This window comes from Psammomys obesus, unplaced genomic scaffold, assembly GCF_907164565.1.
Source record: "Psammomys obesus unplaced genomic scaffold, mPsaObe1.curated_primary_1811, whole genome shotgun sequence".
Lineage (NCBI taxonomy): Eukaryota > Metazoa > Chordata > Mammalia > Rodentia > Muridae > Psammomys > Psammomys obesus.
In genome coordinates this window covers 397,447-418,437 of record NW_026593931.1, presented here as the reverse complement: position 1 = coordinate 418,437, position 20,991 = coordinate 397,447, and the positions used below count along the sequence as shown (strand labels likewise).

The 20,991-nt window shown below is 50.6% G+C and overlaps 1 protein-coding gene across 11 annotated transcripts in view; it reads left to right on the top strand.

The window, feature by feature from the left end:
* The window catches only part of Iqsec1 (IQ motif and Sec7 domain ArfGEF 1), a 337,227-nt gene that overhangs the window by 296,086 nt on the left and 20,150 nt on the right, over window positions 1–20,991 (top strand). For all 11 annotated transcript variants that reach the window (XM_055617490.1, XM_055617494.1, XM_055617491.1 and 8 more), the window contains 3 exons: window positions 5,949–6,240; window positions 10,019–11,265; window positions 20,169–20,330. In XM_055617490.1, coding sequence (XP_055473465.1) covers window positions 5,949–6,240; window positions 10,019–11,265; window positions 20,169–20,330 — 1,701 coding nt within the window. The remainder of the gene's footprint in view (window positions 1–5,948; window positions 6,241–10,018; window positions 11,266–20,168; window positions 20,331–20,991) is intronic.

Here is a 20,991-nt window from a genome sequence, read left to right as displayed (position 1 = left end):
ATATTCTAAGTCCTCTCTAGGTGGTTAACAGTGTGTGGGTGGGTAAGGGCAGGACCTGTGTTGTTGCATCTCAGGTAAGACTGTGTATGAACCTCACTCTCAAGGAAGAAATACAAGTAGGTTGGTGCTAGGCTCAAGCCAACCTGCCTGAGTGTTGGTTTCCCTGGTTTACTGTGTGAGATAGGAGAGGAGGCTGAGTTACATGTGAAGCTTACGAACATTCCTAGGTGTGTAGACCTTAGCTTGCCATGATCATCATCGGCACTAGTGGTAAACTGCAGGTCCCTGCTTATAGCGTTGCCTGGAACCACCTCTGACTAACATTTTTTTTGAGAAAAAGTCACTTATGACTTAACAGACCATAATTAGAGACATCCAAGGCAGAAAGGTCAAGGCCTTTACCCGGACCCTGACTCACACACAGTTAGAACTTGAGCCAGGGCCAGAGTCAGGATGTGGCATCTTAGTTAGCCCCTGGGGTCTGGTCAGAGTTCCTTTCCCCTGGAGTTTTGAGTCCAGAGATCCCAGACTTTCTCTCTGAGCTAGGAGCAGGGCCTCAGAGATCCCAGTCATGAGGTTGTCCTGGGCAGCTGGGCTCCTCCTACCTCCAGTCAGAGTAAACAGCCTTTAGAAAGTGTGTTTCTTTCATGTGTGGAGCGCTCACTGTGCAGGATGGCACTGTATCAACACTGCTATGTCCAGAGACAGCCATTCTCTGTTCTCATTGCATTGGAATGAAAAAGTGAGACACCACTATCCCTGCTCATGTCATACAACTGCTAAGCAGTGTGCAAGCAAAAAAGCAGCAAGCAGAATTTCTCTGTGTCCCCAGTGGGGCAGCAGGACTCTGGAGTTTATTGAGTGATCTCTGCCTCACTCTTTCTGGAAAAAAATAACAGACCGTCTCTTGTGAGGCACAAACATTTGAGACTGGAGAGGGTGGGAAGCTGATTTTCTGAGTCAGTCTGAAAGCCTCAGGTAGGAAGGGGCACTGGGGCAGAAAATGCACCTGTTCATGGGTGGCACCAGGCCTACCCTACCACCATGACCTCTTCTTGAACATGGGAGCTCATCCCCTGTCTGCTGAAGAACCACGCATGCACTCACCCCAGTTGCTGTACAAGTGGCAAGTGACAGGGTCCTCCAAAAGGAGTGGGGATTGAGATCAGATGAGAGCATGGTGCTCAGAGACTATGAGATCTAACTAAAGGCTACAGGTTGAGACCAGCACTGTGGAGCTAGGGAGACTTCCTGCTGCCCTAGTGCCCCGGGGACACAGGCAAGCAATATTTCCCACTTCTGCAGATGACCCATGCAGCTACTATACCTCCAGAGAGAGTGCTCACCACCTCCTTTCTCATGTTGGGACTACACAGGAAGGATTTCCATGGGGAAATCCTTTAGGACTGAGCTTATCCTTTAGGACTGAGGCAAGGGATCCTATACCTTGAGAGGGGCTGTTTCTGGCCTAGCTGACCCAGCTTGCAGTAATTTGGGTCTGACCCACAGGGTCCATCTCCCATGCCAGCTAGGATCAGATGTAGGGAATCTATGTGGAACCCAGCTGAGACTCCACCCAAGATCAGCAGGAGGGAGTCAGTGATAGATTAGCAATGTCTGCAGGGGGCTGGTGAGGGAAAGATGAAAGGTCTGCCACCTCCAGCCTAGCTCCAAGATGCAGAGGCTTCTGCTGTGATCTGACAACTGCACCAGGGCTATTTTTGCTTCTGGCTTTCTGTCGAGTGCGGCGCAGGGCCTCAGCTGTGTTACGGCATCAGCTCACATCAATCTTATAGTCAGCTGAAACCTCTCCAGGTCTCTTCATAAGAACAGCTGTCAGGTCAGATCTTCCCCATCTTGACATTACTTCCCTTGTGTGGGTATAAAAGTAATTGCAGTCAGTCCCTTTTAGGTGGGCGTCTACATTTATTTCTAATCTTGCAGCGCTTAGAGACCACAGCGTTGTGAATCTTTGTATCTACCCTTTGTGTGTTGGCTTTCTTTGCCTAGAAAGATTGTTGAACCACAAACATCTTCTGAGACATGTGACAGGCAGCAACCACCTAACTGCCATAGAACATTCTAGAAACTGAATAGTTAAGGACTGTCAGGGATGTGGAATGCCAGTCTCATCCCATTCCTTGGTCTGCGTGTAGTCTGGGAGTCTGGAAGAGATGTGGTAGATTGAGGGCTATTGTTGAAGACACACTCTGGGGTGTTTAGCCTTGTCTGACAGACTTGGATTTAGGAAAATGAACCTGGGTGTCAGAAAGGTGAGACACAGAACCAGGGCTCAGGCTGGAGGAGGTGCCAGGTCAGGATGTAGGACCTGGTCTGGCTGTTGCCACCCCAGAGTCCTGGCTAGAGACTACATACAGAACACTCCTTCACTTACAGCATGGTGATGTCCTTGGAAATATTATGACTTGATGTGTTGATCACTCCTCAAACTCACTGCACAGTAGAAAAATCTCAGTGCAAATGGCTGTATCCCAGGACACTGTGAGCATCTGTGGCTGTTTTGCAATAGGGACAGTTTTTGCCCCAGCCCACCCCCAAAGAATGTGTGGTGTCACTCAGTCAACCTCATGAAGAAGCTTTAGGGGGTTATTGCAGAGAAAAGTCATCCTAGGTCCCTCCCTGAATGTCCAAGTGTCCATAGAGTAAACTGGGACAGCCCTGCTCATGCCTGCCCTAGCATAGGCCTTTTCACTTAGAAGTGTTGTCTGTGCCCCTCCCAAATCAGAAACACTCCAATCAAGAAAAACCTCTGTTGGTGCATGACACTGTGTGACTTTGGGTTTGTATTGTCACGATAGGTCCTTGAGGCACCTATAGAAGGTCCTGGGTGCTGGCTTTGTCCTCACATCTGCAGCAGGTCCCCATGAAGTTGTTCACACTTTTTTTTTTTTTTTTTTTTTTTTACTACGACAGGGTAGTTAGAGCAGAATCTTTTTTTTTTTTTATTACATTTCTTTTCTTTCGTGTAAGTGTGTGTGTGCAATGGCATGTGTATGGGGATCAGAGGACAACTTAAGAGAGAGTAGGTCCTCCTTTGACCATGTGGTCCTGGGGATCAAACTCAGGTTTCAGCTTTGGCAAGCAAGCACCTTTACCTGCTGAGCCATCTCTCTGGTCCTGGGTATGGTTTTTCTGGACTGTGGAAAGTTTGTTCCACCACACAGTCCAGGGCTGCCATTCACATAGACTTGACAAACGGTTACTCCAGCTGACTGAGATTGGATTGGCTCCGGAGGAGTCACTGATAAGCTGCCTTTTGATGACTTCACCCCCTCCCTTCTTACAGAGGAAGTTTTGGAGAGACCTAGCCTTCTCTCCCAAGCACATTCTGAAAACCTGTTGGTCCCACACTGCCCAGAGCTTCAAAAAGTTCCTGTTTATCCCTGACCTCTTTCATCCTAGACTCATCCCAAAGATACTCCTCTCCAGGGCAGACACCCACTTTGGTGTCTCATCTGTGGAGGCAAAGCCAGCTGGAGATAAGTCTCTGGGCTCAGCTCCTCTGCCCCAAGCTGAAGCCTATTGGGTAGGCTAGAACTCCCAGGCTTGCAGGCAGCCTAGGTCCTGATCTCTCCCTGTGGCCAGGAACAAAATGCTCTGCCCTTGAAGCTGTTCTTGGGACAAACAAGAAAAGACTATATCCCTCTGAGCTTGAGCACCAGGAGCCAGGCCTAGCCCACTCTTATCTGACCAAGGGCCCTGTGGTTCTGGTATAGTCTGTTGACCACCAAGTGGCTTCAGGCTCTGCTCTCTTTCTTCTGATCCATGCTCAGCTGGTTTGAAACCCCCTACAAAAGGCACAGGCTGTATTTCTTCCAGCCCCTGACCAGAACATGCATTCAGTTAAGGGGCATACGTCCTTGTGTGTGCTGACCCACGTGACACCAAAGTGGGGCCCAGCTTTGGTGTCAGAGAGGCAGGGTGGGCTTTCCCAGTGGAGGCTGCTGTTCTGTACCCTGGGTGGCCCAATTCTAATGGGACTTATTCCCTCCTTGTAACAGTTGGTTGAAGTTCTGAGCATTTAGTGAAAAGTGCTAGTCCAAGTTTCAATAAACTATGGGAGAATTTTCAGATCTAACATCCCCTGTGTGTGCCCCACAAACACACACACTGGGTCCAGTGATTCTGTAGTAACCAGAGATCCTTGAAGGGTTGCTGTGTTTGTACTAAGCAACTGTAATACTACTGAAAGGAAAACTATAAGCAGACCCAGGCAAAGCATATGTCTCTAGCTCCTAATCCAGGTCCTCCTCAAAGAATGGTTGTCATACCTTAACCACTGGAGCATGTTCATTGCCTGTCCCTGGAGGCCAGAGGCAGTTGATGCCTCGGAAGTCCTGTTTCTAAGATATGGGCCAGAAAGCAGGTACTGAGATTTGCTGCTGTCCCTGGTACAGAGTGGTTAGAGTCCAAGGGCAGGCAGCTTTGGTCCTCCCTATTTCAGGCTCCCTTCCACAAGCCCCACCCTGGATGGACCCTCTGGAGTCTGTTCTTGCCCTGGAGAACAAACAACAGGACTCTAGCAGAACTAGGCAAGGGCAGCCTGTCTGCCAGGCTGTTTAGTGCAAGACATTCCCCATTGGTCTGAAGAGCGGACATTGGAAAGAACTGCAGCCTGGGTGGGGCCCTTCTCTTTTCTCTCTGTGCCCATTCTAGAGACCCTCCGCCCTGCCCCAAGCACTACAGGCCTTTTGAAGTCCCTGCCAGTGCCTGGGTGTCTGGTCCCACTGGGAGAGGGAGCCTGGCAAAAGATGAGGGCTTATGTTAGAAACTCTTTAAATCAGTGTCTCCTTTTTCTTCCCATTCCTCACTAAAAAGCAAATGCAGAGGAAACCAGTGTCTGTGCAGAATAGAATGTTCCAGGCCCAGAGTTGGAATGAGTCATCAGCCAGTCCCTCTGTCCCCACTAGTTGGCCTTACTCCTGCCTGGCATGAAGGTACTCTGAGGGACAAGAGGCAGTGAGGTGGAAGGGGACCCATTTTCTGCTGGGACAGTGTTTATATGGGCCTCAGTTTTCTCACCTGTACAGGGAGTTACAGGTCCTCTTTACAGGGAGTGTTAAAACTTGAAACACTCGTGCAGCATTGTGTTTGCTTCTAAGCCTGCCATGAAAAATACCAAAGGTGGTCCTCACCCACAGGCTTCCGTTATCTAAGGCTCTGGAGGCTGCCAGCCTGCAATGGAGGTGTGGCCTGTCTTCTCCTGAGCCTCTCTCCTTGGTGTGCCGCCTTCTCCTCATGTCTTTACACTATCTTCCCCTGTGCATGTTGTATCCTGAATTTCCCTTCTTTGAAGGATACCAGTTCAGTTATACCAGGGTCCAACCTAATGTCTTTTTTTTTTTTGATGATGCTGTCTCCAGGATATAGAGAGATGGCTCAGCTTTAAAGAGCACTTGCTCTTGCAGAGGTCCTGGGTTCAGTTTCCAGCACCCACATGGTATCTCACAACTGTCTGTAACTGTAGTTCCAGGAGATATGCAGGCACAGATACATACATACATACATGCAGACAAGACACTTCTACATATAAAATAAAGAAAAATTAACTTTAAAAGATCATGGGGATATGGGGTTACAAAACCAGCCCTACCTTTAATTCAGGTAATAGGAGAGGTTAATGGTCTTGTTTATTCAAAACACACTGAGCATTTGGCACGGGCCAGGCTGTGTTCTAACTGTGGGGCCCATCAGCACAATGGGTCAAAACCTCTGTCTTTGGAGAGTTGATATTCTTGGTTGGGAAGCCAGCCTCATCAGTACAGTATGCTGAAAGTTAGAACATGCAAGTTGTTCAGAAGCTCCAGGAAGATGCAAAGCAGAGGGCTCTGCAGGGTCTCTAGCTGCCTGGAAGAGCTCTTTCTTGCCCTACTCCCTGGGTTCTGCTTTCCCATTCAGCATATGTCTCTCTTCTCTCTCCTCTGCAGTGTTGAGGGCGAGGTCCCCAGCAGCGAGACTGGCACATCGCTGGACAGCCCCTCAGCCTACCATCAGGGTCCCCTGGTGCCTGGTTCCAGCCTGAGCCCAGACCACTACGAGCATACATCAGTGGGCGCCTATGGGCTGTACGCAGGGCCAGGACCACAACAGCGCACACGGAGGCCCCGGCTGCAGCACTCGACCTCAGTCCTGCGCAAGCAGGCTGAGGAGGAGGCCATCAAGCGCTCTCGGTCACTCTCTGAGAGCTATGAGCTCTCTTCAGATCTGCAAGACAAGCAGGTAGGTGGCGGGGGTCTCTGCCTGCTTTACATGGTCTCCCAAGTGACACAAAGCCTCAGCTGCCAGATGCTTTTGGTGATGGGTTCCAGATACGAGCTGGTGTGCACACTTGAGGATGAGGGGATCCCTGTCTCCACCTCTTTCTGAGCCTTTCCCAGCCCAGCTGTGCTGAAATGTGGGAAAGAATTTACACTGATGGTTACGGGCACTGACATCCTTTCTGGGGACTTAAATAGAGTTCTCTTCAAATGTTGCCTTTGTAGGTTTCAATATCTCTCACTGCCAAGATATGGGGTCTGTGTTGGGTGTCTAAGTGTCATGGCCTAGCACCACCAGGATAAGGTAGCCATAAAGAGGTTCTTAGGGCCCAAGAAAGGCCTGAGGGAGGGGGCTACTTACTGTATCCCCCCTTGGCATGTGGCTCCACAGTTGTAGACTCAAGAAGATGTCTGCATTGAAAGCTTTAGCTCTTCCTCAGGCCTCAGACCCAAGGTTCAGAGGGCCTGGCCCACTTTTGGGGTTGCTGTGAGCACAGAAAATCCTCATGGTATAGGTGCCCAGCAGTGAACATGCCAGTGTGGGAGTGAGTGCCTGATGTTTGATTGTGTCTCTGAGCAATGCCAGGTTTCAGGAGAGCCCTGAGCTTCAGGGATATGTAGGGACAAGCACATGTGGCCGGCATTCCATAGCTCCGGGCCTTGTGCTCTGGGCAGGCTCTCGTGTTTCCCAGGCAGTCCCATGGGCTGACACCAGGACCCCTTCCCACAGCCACAGATGATGTGCTCTCCCTCCTGCTCATGTCTGCTAGACGCTTTGTCCTGTTTGCTCTCCAAGGGCCTCTGTCCTTGAAAAACAGAGGTCTAGGCTTATGTAGCCACATTTTCTTGTGGGCATGGTGAGGTGCCCTCAGATGGATCATTTCCTGTAGCAGATAACCCTCAGCCTTGACCTCTCATACCTGGATTGATGCTCTGTGACACAGGATACCCTGCCCACTTCTGCTCACATGCTTTTATTCTCCTTTTTATTAGTTGAGATTCACAAGGGGCCTGGTAGCAGATATTTCCCATGCTGTGGCCCGTGATTCCTTTGCCAGCAGCAGGCAGGACAGCCTACATTGAGTTTCTTAGCTCTGCCTAGATTCAGAGTGATCCCTGAAGAGTTTGTTGTCATCTGCACAGGACCATGAAATAGAATTGGGCAAGGTTGAGACAGCATACAGGCTGTAGGGATGATTACATGCCACAAAGATGCAGCTGTTCACCTTCATTCCACCCATAGCTGAATTTCCTTTTGTGCCAGATAATGGGATGGGGACAGCCAGCAAAATGAGGCTGCTGTACCTGAGCGACATTCCTGGACAGTGGATGGACAAGCAGCTCAGCAGTTAAGACATTTTCACTGCAGGAAGTGACACAGACCCTGGGGGTTATAATTCTGGAAGAAGAATTAGAGGGACTCTGAGTATCATGGCTGTAGCAGATGACAGTGGCTGGCCTGAAAACTGGGCATTTGGAGAAGAGCTAACAGTATGCCCCAAGGCTCTGGGACAAGAATGACCTTGGTGTATGTGAGAGTAAAAAAAAAAAAATAGAGAAAAGACAGGGAAAAGTTGGAACAAGGCAAAAGGAGTTAACATTAGTAGCCACGTAGTATTCCATTCTGCACTGAGCTTCCTGTCAAGCAAGGCAAAAGTAGGAGTAGGGTAAATTACATGAGAGCTGTGAGAGAGAGGTAGAGTCCCATCTTTGTGAGGAGAGTCACTGGGAAATCAGATGCATTTTTCTCTACTCCTTCTCCTTCCCCATCCCTGAGAGCAAGAGGCCAGCATATAGATAAGGGAATGACCTCAAGTCTCTGAGTGGTGGCAGTGGCACTTTGTGGAAGGAAATTCGTCTGGATCCCCATGCATGCTACTTTGAGAAAATCCTCAGCAAGTAAGCCTATAAGGATGAGTCCTGGTCCCAGGGCCAGCATCTCTGGCACTGACTGTGGAGCCTGGCTACTGCTTCCCTCCTGTCATCTGGAAGCAGGGATAACAGAGTCCCTTGTTTACCATTAAGAACTGTGTGAGGGTGTGGTTCATTTGGTCCCTGGCAACCCATGGGGTAGCAAGTATTAGTTTTTTCCCTCCTCTGGGTCCCAGAAGATGGGCCCTCATGTCACTTCCAGACCAGAGGCAGGATAGCTATGGTGACTTTAGGAGTAAGAGAGAAAGTGGGGCTAGGTCAAGTGCCTTAGGGGAGGGACAGCAAGGGGCTTTCTTTGGTGACTCATCACAGAGCCCATTTCTGCCCTCCAACACAATACACACAAACTTGGGGAACTTGGAAAGCAGGATGGTTACGTAGTCCCCAAGGTGCAGGTCATCAGGGAAGGCCACGGAGTAAGCTTTGGTGACTAGTGCTTTTGAAGCTCTTGGCAGGGATTCCAGGCTAAGGCTTCGTAAGCACTTGAGGAAAGGAAGAGGGTTTCCCAGGCTCAGCTTTGGTCCCTTTCTGACCTGGAGCTCTCTTACCCCTCAGCCAGTAGTACTTTTGCTTGTTGATGTGGCAGTATAGCCATCTTTGGATGACAGGGAGAGAAACCCAGAGCCTCTGTGGCTGTCCCTGGAGGCCCTGAGATGGTATGCAGAGGGGCCTCTCCCAGACTTGGACCACAGCCCTGGCCTTGCTCAGTGTCTTTCGTGCTCTGTATCTGACTGTACATTTGTCCAACCTCACACACTCTCTGCTTCCCCAGGACAGGGACCTTGTATGTCTCCCATTTGCACTGTCACACATGGTAAGATCCTGGTTTATAGTGCCAGGCAGCTGGAGTCAGGGTTTTACCTCCTCCTGGGGACCTGAACTCTCTCCCTATCCCTACATTGATACAGCCTGACCCCAACAGCTAGAGGCAGATTGCTGATCCTTGCAGACCAACCAGGCGGTAGCTGAAGGAGTGTGTTTCCTACTTACCCAGGATCCGGACTCAGGATTAGCCCTCAGGCTGGGCAGACCGTGACGTCTGGGACTTTAGGAGGCCATGGGTCACTCTGAGAGATGTTTAGCTGAGGTGTCTGACTGCTTAACTAAAACCCCTTCCACTTCACAACCATGCCCTTCAGAGCTATAGCTGTGCACCCATCTGTACTCATGGAACCAAAGGGCAGAGAAGGAGAGCCTGCCCTGCCAGTCTCTCTCTGGGCCTTAACTCAGCCATCTTTGTAGTAAGGAGGACAGAGACCTCACAACTTCAGCTGCTACCTAGAAATGGGTAGGTCTTTAGTCAGCTGCCCCTGGCCTGTGCCAAGCACTTGGCTTCTATCACTGTGAACTTACTAAAGCACTAGAAAGTGGGTCCTACTGCTGCCTCTCATCAGATAAGGAAATGGTGGGCTTCATGGTTCCAAGGCTCATTCACAGCTGATGGGAGTCAGAGCCAAGGACAAACGAGGCTCTCTGACTAGGTCCTGACCTGCTCGTGCTGTGCTCAGGCTTCCAGCCTTGGGGGGTCACATCTGTAGATGCATCTTCAGAAAAACCTCAGGGCTCACACTTTCTGTAACCAGAGGTGTTGGGATGCTCAGCATATGTGTACCACCACCTTTACCCCATTTCACCCAACCCTGGCACTTATCTGTCCTATTTGACATTGAAAACCCTCAGCAGCCCTAAGCTGCTGTTTTAGCAACTGGGAGATGTGGTGAGACCATCCCAGTTTACGTCTGTATGGAGCACAGGTATCTCTCTCTGTGCCATTCAGGGCCCACATTCTCCTCTCCTTACCCCACCAGGTGGAAATGCTAGAACGCAAGTATGGGGGACGCCTCGTGACCCGCCATGCAGCCCGCACCATCCAGACGGCGTTCCGCCAGTACCAGATGAACAAGAACTTTGAGCGCCTGCGCAGCTCCATGTCGGAGAACCGCATGTCACGCCGCATTGTGCTGTCCAACATGAGGATGCAGTTCTCCTTTGAGGGCCCCGAGAAGGTGCACAGCTCCTACTTTGAGGGGAAACAGGTCTCTGTGACCAATGATGGCTCCCAGCTGGGTGCTCTGGTGCCCTCAGAATGTGGAGACCTTAGCGATCCAGCCCTCAAGTCTCCAGCCCCCTCCAGTGACTTTGCAGATGCCATCACGGAACTGGAGGATGCCTTCTCCCGGCAGGTGAAGTCCCTGGCTGAGTCTATTGATGATGCCCTCAACTGCCGCAGCCTACACAGTGAGGAGGTACCAGCCTCAGACACGGCCCGGGCTCGGGACACTGAGCCCAAGCCGGGCCTGCATAGCATGGACCACCGCAAATTGGATGAGATGACAGCCTCGTATAGTGATGTCACCCTCTACATTGATGAGGAAGAGCTGTCACCACCTCTACCACTCTCACAGGCTGGTGATAGGCCTTCCAGCACAGAGTCGGACCTGCGGCTGAGGTCTGGGGGTGCAGCCCAGGACTACTGGGCCTTGGCCCACAAAGAGGACAAGGCTGACACGGACACGAGCTGCCGAAGCACACCATCACTGGAGCGGCCAGAGCCAAGGCTCCGAGTGGAGCACCTTCCGCTGCTTACCATTGAGCCGCCCAGTGACAGCTCTGTGGAACTCAGTGACCGCTCGGATCGCAGCTCACTCAAGAGGCAGAGTGCCTATGAGCGCAGCCTCGGTGGGCAGCAGGGCAGCCCTAAGCATGGCCCCCACGGTGGCCCCCCCAAAGGCCTCCCTCGGGAGGAACCTGAACTGCGGCCTCGGCCCCCCAGACCTCTCGAGAGCCACCTAGCCATTAATGGTTCAGCGAACCGGCAGAGTAAATCTGAGTCTGACTACTCAGATGGGGACAATGATAGCATCAACAGCACGTCCAACTCCAATGACACCATTAACTGCAGCTCTGAGTCCTCATCAAGGGACAGCCTGCGGGAACAGACGCTCAGCAAGCAGACGTACCACAAGGAGACCCGCAACAGCTGGGACTCACCAGCCTTCAGCAATGATGTCATCCGTAAAAGGCATTACCGAATTGGCCTGAATCTCTTCAACAAGTGAGTTCCCCCTTCATGCATGGAGGAAGGACCCACATGGTCCTTGACAGTCACACCCTGGATCTAGGCTGGGCCAGCAAGAGATGATCCGTCTTCCCTCCTGCTCTGAGTTTATGCCCACACCCTTACCGAAGCTGAAGTTTAAGGCAGCCCTTGTAAGGCCAAGGCAGGATGCTGTACCATGTTTATGGTTAGAACAGCTTTGAATCCCAAGAGACCCATCTCCTTCCAAGGGCCATTTGTAGAGGTAGCAGATGTTCATGGGCTAAACAGCAGAATGGGAACTTTTCTGTAGTAAATTCCTACCCATCATATCCACCCTTGTGTCCCTATAGCTGGCTCATCCTCAGATGTCAGGTTAAGAGCCAATGTGAAACACAAAGGTCTTAGAACAAGCCCGTGGCAGGTCTGTGTCTGTAGGGGCACAGGGAAAAAGGCAAGGTCTGGGGAGCTGTGGACTGGGAGGCTTGAGTGGCTGCTCTGGTGGGGTTCGGGGAAGGTGCAGCCAGCAGCCCTGAGAGCAAAGCAATGGTAAGAAGCGGATATTTAAAGCAAGCTATTCTTAGCAGGGTCAAAAATAGCATGGGAAGTGGGGAGGGCTGAGCACACCCTCAGAGGGGACCTTGGCAGCTCTTGTTTAACCTGAGATTTTACATTATTTCCTTCCCTGGGGCCTCTGGGATTTGGGGTCATCAGTCGCCAGCTTGGTGTGGTCTCCCTGGGGGTTGTGGACCTAGAAAGCATGTGACTAGCCTTCCTGCTGGTTACAAGCATACACCCTAGGGATTTCCCAGAAGGGCCACAGGAGGGTAGTGGGACACAGTGGGGGCCAGCCACATCTAAGCCAGACACTGCTGTTCCTGCTGCTCCTCTGAAACTAGGATGGCATGATTTTGAGCATCCCTCACAGTGCAGATAGAGTGGGGCAAGAAGGGCCTGATGGGAAGGGTGTGCTGTGTAGCCTTCATTAAGGCCTCCAGGAGCTGAGTCTTAGACCCCTCCTCATGTTTGCCAAGAGAGGAACTCCTATAACCTTTTTCCTTACCTGTGGCCTGTTGCATATAAGAGCCAACCCACCACTGTGGAAGCCACAGCCAGAGCCCACAGGTCATTGATGAACATGTCCTGCTTAGTTCATCTGTCCTATGTTGGTCTTGCTACTCCTACACACTGCCCTGCTCCAGGACTGCCTCGCAGCCCTCGGTAGTGGGGGTTGCAGCAGAGTGTACAGGTGGAGGCCAGCAGTAGGGTTCAGGAGACAAAGGAAACAATCTCTTCAACCAACCAGCTTTGGCCTTCGTAGATTCTTTCTCAATCTGTCATTACTTAATTACATGTGCAAACAAAAATACATCCTGCCTGACAACAAAAGCCTTTTAGTTCAGGACGCATCATCTTTGACTGTGGGAGCCTCTGCTTTGTCTGTGTGCATGTGTATGTGCATGTATGAGTACAGCAGGGGTTGATGTCGGGTATCTTATTCTTCACCTTACTTTTTGAGATAGTATCTCTAACTCTGGAAGTCAGTGAGTCAGCTAGGCTGGCTGGCGAGTGAACCCTAGAGTCCTCTTGTCTCTGCCTTCCCAGAATTGGGATGGTAGGCTCTTGGCATGAGTGCTGGGCATCAAACTCAGGTCCCTGTAATTGCACAGCAAACTCTTTATGACTGAACTGTCTTCCCAAGCCCATCCAGGTCTTTATGTCTGTGGACCTGTTGTTCTGTGTTTTCCACATCTATGAAACAGGGCTGGTGCTGATGGCACCTCCTTCCGTACTCTGAGCATGCAAGCTTAGTATGTGAAGAGTACAGGACAAATGTGTTACATGACCCAGCTCTCATCACTAGTGGCCTGTGCTAGATGACTTTGACTTAGGGCCTCTCAGTGGCTGGTTGTTGAAGGTCTTGCTTGCTGTTTTTTGTTTGTTTGTTTTTTGTTTGTTTTTGTTTTGTTTTTGTTGTTATTACATTTGGTTTTTGTCCCTTCTCATGTGTGCCACATGTGATGCACTCCAGCATGGTTCTCTGAGGGTTATCTGGTTGTTGCTTCAGCCTCTTTGTATCCCTGGAAACATGATACTGTATGTGGACTGTCCCAGGACCTTCTCAGGATGACAGTTGAGTGGGATCTTAGGCTCCTGGGTAGAGACTTTCTTTGGTATCAGAGCTGCCAAGTTCACCGTTTCCTACCCTTGGATCTGACAATGCTTGCTCCCACCCACTCCATTTAGCACTGCCCTGCTTCCTCCAGGCAGAGTATTGGTTGTTGTAATTAGCACTTTCTGCTTACTTTAAAGGCACCATTTGCTAGCACCTTACTATTTGGTTTCTGTAACCTACCTTTCAGATTACTCGCTGTCATTTCTTCATTGGCTGTCATTTTTTTTTTTTTTCCAGTTCTAAGTCTTGAACTTAGGGCCACTGGCAAGTGGTTTGCCCCAGCCCTTATATTTGGAGGCAGGATCTCAAAAAATGCTTAGGCTGGCCTGGAACTCACTGTACAGCCCCAGCAGGCCTTGAACTTATGACCCTTCTGCCTTGGCCTCCTGATGTCCAATGTTTGTTGCTTTTAAGGATGTGTCATTATGAGGCCTTCTTAAGGATGACTCTTTCAGAATTACAATTATGTCCCCTGCTGACTACTTATCTTTCTCCTAGAGTTTTTCTTTCTAGATATTTGAACACAATGAAAGGGACACTGAGGAATCTAATTAGCTTTAACGGTACTACTTTTATCTAATGAAAGTGTTTAATTTTACTTAGTGTAGTCACCAGTGCCTTTGTGTTTGAAATTGCTTTTTCTTTTTAGGTTTTGTTTTTTATTCTTCTAATTATTTTGCCCTGTGGGGGACTGAACCCTGGACCTTGCAATGGCTAGGTAAATGCTCACTGCCGAGGTACATACCAACCCTTACTATCAGGTCTAACCATTACACTCTCATGTATCTGCTGTGCATGTGTATATTCATGAGTGTGCAGGTGCTGATACACGTGTGTGCGCATGCATATATATGTGTGTGAATGTCATCTCCCCAGCCACTCATGTGCCATGGTATTTTAAGACAAGGACCTCTTTCCATTGTCACACTCCTTATGGATAAAGTTGTTCCTCATGAATTTTAGAATCAACTCGTTGAAACCCTTCAGGGAAACTGGAGCCATCTCCAGATTGAAGGTGAATTTGGAGAGATAGTCTCTTTATTGCCAGAGACAGGACTGAAAGGCCCAACTTAGGGGTATGTATTAATTGAAAATAATAAAAATTAACTTGGCTTTCCAGGGGCAGTAAACACATGTGGTTACTGGAGACCAGGATAGGTGCATAATTGTAAAACAGGCCAGAGCAGCCTAAAGCCCCAAAAGGGCAGCCTACAGCAGCTCTGGTTCTGAGAGATCTAGCTTGTGGCTACTGGTAGGAGCCAGTAAGGTTCCATATGGAACAGACCCCAAGACCCTGGCTGGTGCTCACCTCAGCCTCTAACAAGAAAGCACCCAGCTTCAGTTTCCTCCTTCACTTCATCATGATGCCAGGTCAGCGAGTGTTGGAGATTCTGAGTTGCTTATAACTTTGCCAGTTAAACAAGCCAGAACCTCTTTGCCAGTCCTAGAGCAATTAGGTCCCTTCCTAAGGCTCTTCCTTAGGGAAGAGCTCTGGGGCTCAGCTCTAGGTTTAGTTCACAGAACCCAAGTGCCCTTTCAGGGTTAGATCTGAGAGCCTGAGCCATGGTGTCCTTGGCTGAACTGTAACTACTTTGCTCTAAGACCCTGGAGTTTTTAGCCAGGCCTCCACTGGTCCTCAGCAGTCCCAGTACCATTCTGGGTCCCTATCCATAAGATCCAACCTTTATTCCCCACTGCCTTCACGCCCAGTCACTGCCTCCTGATTATCTCTTCTACCACTGCCCAGGGCTCTTCTGAGAGTCTCTGGTGTCTTCCTCCCACTACTGCCATCCCTCGCAGGCCCCACTTTTGTCTGCGCCCCTTCTGAGAACCTTTTAGGACATGTAGGTCCTACTACCTCTCTAACAAGTGAGGTACCTATCTGTCCAGAGGTCTGCAGAGGGTTGCATGGTGACCCACAGTGAGCCAGAAAAAGAAAAATGAAATGGGAGAGCTGAGAAAGTAAGGCAAGTGGTGAGGGCGTCACTAAGGAGCCTGTGCCACCTCCTGATGTCCTCAGGCTCCTGTCTCAGGCCCCAAGATGCTCAGCCCCTTGTCTAGGCCCCAGCTGCACATCTAAGAGCTGCTCTAAGAGAAGGCAGGAATCCAGAAGACCCAAGCAGAGGGGGACCAACTGATCTGCCCCAAGACCCAGAGTGTATCCCTGTGTCTCTGAACCTCATTTGGGCACAATTGGAAAATGGGTGTGGGTCCCAGGACTTGGACAAGACTTGAGACAAAGGCTTGGCTGCAGCTGCCATTCCAGGAGGCATTATGGGTGGCTGCCGTCAGGCTCAGCTCAGCCTTGGAGGCTCTTGGCCCTGTGCAGCTGGCTGTGGGAGAGCCAAATGAGCATTCATGTTCTATAAGGTCATTTCACAGTCTCATTCTTGTCCTCACCCAGAGTTATCCATAGCTCCTATTACCACTGAAAACTTGTAGGGGATTGATAGAGACCAGAGAGACCCAGGTGGAGGTAAGTAACTACAACAAATGTGGACTCCTAGTCACACTTGAGTCTGAATCAACCTGATGTCTAGGAAAGCTGGCTTAACCAGCCGTAGAGGAGGCAAGCATGCCAGACCTGGAAGTAGATAGCCGGGTAGAACTGTGTGTGAGTGGGCTCACTGCTAACCTCCTGCCTATTTCAAAAGGAACTCTATGTCCACACAGAGAGGTGGGTGAGGCATAGAGGCAGGAGAAACACTTTCTGATGCTGTGTCCTTGAAGTATGTACTGACATTCCCTTGTGGCATCTGGTTGGTGGCTTAGGGAGGCTTGGAGGCTTCCTGAGGCAACAGAGTATTTAAACTATCTTGCTGGGCACCCTGGAGCTGAGTGACTTGACTCTTCTGGCCCCTCATTTTGTTGTCTCTAAAGGGAGTGGTTCCTTCCACCAGGAACCCTCCTAACTCCCTTACACAGCTCCTCTTCTGAAGGCCCCAGTCTCTCCAACCATGCACTTGAAGCCACACTTTGTCCAGGCTGCTGTGGTGTCCCTCTGCTTCAGAAGTGGCCTGTTCTCTCCTTAGTCTGCATAGTTCCTAGGGGCTTGGCGGAAGCTTTCAGCTTGAATTTCCTGCCTCATTCTTGCCAGGTGACCCGGTCATTCCTAGGATACAAAGGCCTCTGAGAGGTTAAGTAACTTGCCTCAGGGTCCCCAACCAGTAAGTGGAACTGAGATTTAAGCCCAGGCTTCCTGTTATCTGTCTCCATAGCCAGATCCCTCCCTGCCTCACACACCAATGAGAAAACATGGTTTTGGAGGGTGGGGACTTGGTTGGCCTATGGCAGGTAGCCAAAGGGAACTGTGGCCACCCCTCTGCTTATAGTTCAAAGATCAAAGCAGGTCCTTGGCTTTCTTCCCTGTAGGGAAGCCTGAATAGAGGCATGTCCATGTCCATGTCCACACAGGGCAGGGATTGCCTCACTCACAGTGGAGGAAGGACTACTAGGTTGTCCACTGCAATGGCTACAAAGCATGCACATGCAGCAAAATGGCTGTCCACCTGCATGGAGGCCAGTGTGAGGTAGTCACTCCTGCAGGAAGCCTCTTACAGGCTGTCATTGGGCCCTGGAGCTACCCCTCATTACAGTCTGTCCTCCCTGTCTATCCCACCCCTCAAAATGGCTTGCAGTTACTAGTAACTACTCCTCAGCCCCAGGGACAGTGGCTTCCTCTCTTCTGTGATATCTAGATGGGGTCAGTCCCTTCTGCCCTGGATTTGGGTCATGAGCAGTAGCTGTTAAGGATTCTAAGTCTGAGCTTTGCTTACTGTACCCCTCACCATCATACACACACACACACACACACACACACACACACACACACAACAGCAACAGAAGCAGCAGCAAAGACCAGGTCCTAAGTTGACCTCCACCCTGCTCCTCCTCTGTGCAATGACTGGGTGCTAGAGTGCCCCTAGCTTGGCTTATATGGTGTCCTGACTCTGATCCCATCAGACCAGCCAGGGAAACTTCTAGAACACAGAAATTGGATCTTAAGCATGCTGTATGAAGCATGCAGGCCTCTACACCCACTCATTCTGCTGTCTACTCTTCCTTTTCTCTCTCCAGTCCCCACTGCCAAGCAACCTGGGACAGCCTGTGGGCCTTAACCCGTGACCCCTCTGTGGGCCTCTACCTAGAGAGTATCCCTAGGCCTCGCTTAGAAAGATCCTTTCTTCTGCACTTAAGAGCCTATCCCTATTTAGGCTCCCAGGCCCCTTGGCTGTGCCAGCAGCCCCGTGTTCACTGCAGGTTCTGTGCCTGGCACCTTAACCTGAAGTGTATGTGCCCTGAAAGATGCCACAGCTTGATACCTTATGGAACATCTGGTCAGAGAAGCCTGTCAAGGAGCCCTTATATCATGGGTCTGTGTATAATTACGGGAGCAGACAAAAAAGTAAGAGTATGCCAAAGCAGGGGGCAGAGTATTATGGGGGTAGGAAATGACCAGGTCATCTTGGGCTACTTCATTACCAGCTGTGCCAGGACCTGGCTGGCCAGTTTCATGGACTCAGCATAGCTGCAGGACACTGCTGTCAAAGGACCAATAGACACTGGTACTTGTTTTGTCCTACCCAGGAGACGGAAGAATAGACTTCTGCCCACTGGAATAAGAGAATGTGCCTGGTCTCCCCATACAATGGGCACAGAGTTAGATGTGCCAGCGCTGACTTAGAGGGTGCCTCACTGTTTAACAGCTCTCAGTGACTGCAGAGGGAAAGGGAACCACGCTGATCCAATGGCCAGCCTGGCCCTAGGGGTTCTACACAGCTCTGAGTGGTCTGCTGAACCGAGCAGAGCAGAACACATATCCTGAGAGTCACCTGTACAGCTATTTTCAAACTCACTCATGTCATCCTTCTGTGAAAACAGGACCTCCCTGCCAGGTGAGCTAAGGGCTTGGGCTTACACAAAGACAGACAGGAAACCAGAGGCCAGGGGCTGGAAGAAGCCTGTTTGAATCACAGGACACCCCTCCCCTCCCTTTCGTGGACCCTCAGTTGCCCCTACATAGCCGTCCAGTGTCAAAGGTAGTATGATCTGCCCTGGAGCCAGGGTAGGATATAGGCTCTGTCTATACCTGCTGTGTGTGGCCTGTATGGTCCCTTATCCCCTGAGGACCTAGCTAGTGAGACCACAGCCTAGCAGAGGATGGGGGTGAGGGGCTCACCTAACCTGGTAGTGCTGCCCCAGACACCTTCCTGGGTCTTGGCTTCCCCAACAGAGCCAATGTTAAAGCCTCTGATAGAAGTCTAGCCTCTGTGCTTCCTGCTGCTGAGAGGTACTTCTTTACAGAGAGAGCCTGGGTGGTCCTGTTGAACCTGTCAGTAGGTACAACAGCTTCTTGCTGTTCTTCCTGCCTCCAACTAGCTTCTTGTCCTGCTTTCCTAGGGGGGATGGGGGGAGCACAGACACAGAAGGGAAAATAGGGAAACTATTTGCTATGGGAGTGACAGTTTGGATGGGACAGTAGGAGTGCTGATGCCTTTGGTAACCACAGGTTGGCAAGGGGTTTGTAGTGTTTTACCTCTGGGTCTGCAGTGGGCTTGGCTTCTGCATGCCAAGACAGCAGGGGTTACATGTCCATGTTCCCAGCAGGCTTTGGGTACCAACTAAGAGACTTAGAATTTGGGGTTCTCAGAGGACTTTGGGGTGCCAACCAGGAGTAGTCCTTTTGCAGTGCAAGTCACCAGGTCACTGGCAGAAGAAGCAGGAACAGGCCTCCAGCAAATCTCAAAGCTGCAATCCTGTGTCTCTGGTGGCTGAAGCAGAAATGAGTCCCCCTGCTTAGTGGCCTTTTCTCAGATCCTGGAGGCTGCCTCTAGGCAATTCCCTTTCCTTTCTGTGGCAGTCTTCTGTTTCCTACCCCCTCCCTCTTCTTACTCCCCCCCCTTCCTTCTCTGTTGAGGGCGCACTAAATCTTCTGTTTGTACAGCCCTGGAAGGTCCAGATTTATAGGGTGTCAGCTAGACTCTGATTGGATGAATGTGTGCATACAAATCAAGGTTAGAAAGGGGACCAATCAGGAAAGAGCTAGAGACCAATCAGGGAAGAGCTATGGTTATCAGCAAGCAGGCTGCTTGCTGATTTTTCCAGCCTTTATTAGCCCTGAGACTCTTGCTGTCAAGCTAGGACGACCCTGGTGCAGCTGAGATTTGTGACTCCCTTACCTTCAGGGGACCCTCCCACCCCTAGCCCTAGCTCTGACTTAACTGTCCTTACACCAAGGCAGGCCATGCAGCTGGTGGGGGGGCGGGGGAAGAGGAGAGAGACGGGAGAGGGAGGAATGGGTGCGGTGTGGGTGCGGGTCCAGGAACTGCACATAATTGTGGCCAGGTGTTAGCATCCCTGCTGTCACTTGTCAGCAGCAGCTTCCATGTGGAAGAGCAAGCAGCGAATCTTGCACTGTGTGGTGTAGTTAATGCTTGCAGAAGTGTCTGTAGGTAATTCTGAGAATTATGTCTCTTATCATCCACAGAAGCCTCCCCAGCGCCAGCATGGAATCTAGGCAGTTGAATAAAGGGCTTGGAACCATACAAGGCAGGATGTCATTTTGAACTCTGAAGTCAGCACCCATGCCACATAGGAGGAGAAGACAAAGCGACAAGGGCTAGGGGCTGACATAGATAAACAGAGTGGGAGGATATGGAACACCTATTGCAAGACCCACCCCTCCCCCTGCTCCAGGGGCCAGGCAGTCATCACTGAATGTATTCTTCATGTCCATCCCACCCAGGAAGCCTGAGAAGGGCATCCAGTATCTCATTGAGCGCGGCTTCGTGCCCGACACGCCAGTGGGGGTGGCCCACTTCCTGCTGCAGCGCAAGGGCCTCAGCCGCCAGATGATCGGTGAGTTCCTGGGAAACCGGCAGAAGCAGTTCAACCGTGATGTGCTCGAGTAAGTCTGGGGGGTCAGGGCCCTATTCCACATGCACATGTCAGCCATGGAATCCCTCATGTGCCACATCACCTACATTCACTCATGCAGCGTCAAGCATGCTGTTTGCTGGGACATAGAGTTGCCCCTTGTTTTCCTGGGATGGGTCCTAAACCCATCTACAGAGACCAAAACCCTGGGATGCTCAAGGCACATCCTAAAATGTCTATTTGTCAAACATCTTCCTGAAGACATCAGTATCTCAGAGTTACTGATATCCCCATATGTCGCCAATGCTCTGTATAGGCAATTGTATACTGTAGAGTTCAGGAGGCAATGACAAAAAACAAGTCACCATGGACAAAATTTGTTGTTTTGTTCTTTGTTTTTTTTAATTATTTTGGGCCCACAGTTGATGAATCTGAGGTTGGGGAGCCCAGGTGTGCAGAGAGCTGCCTGAATTGACCCCACCTCAACCCCAGCCACTACCCAGTCTTGCCCAAACCAAAACCCCAATGCCATTTTTTTTATCCCTACCCTGCAACATACACATGGCCAGCTGTGTCTAATATAGACTCTACTACTTCCCATGGTCCTTGCTCTTAACCCCGAGAGCCTCTTGCCATAACAAATAACCTTCTAGTGACCCACGTCTTTGTGGCCATTTTGACCTGACAATTGA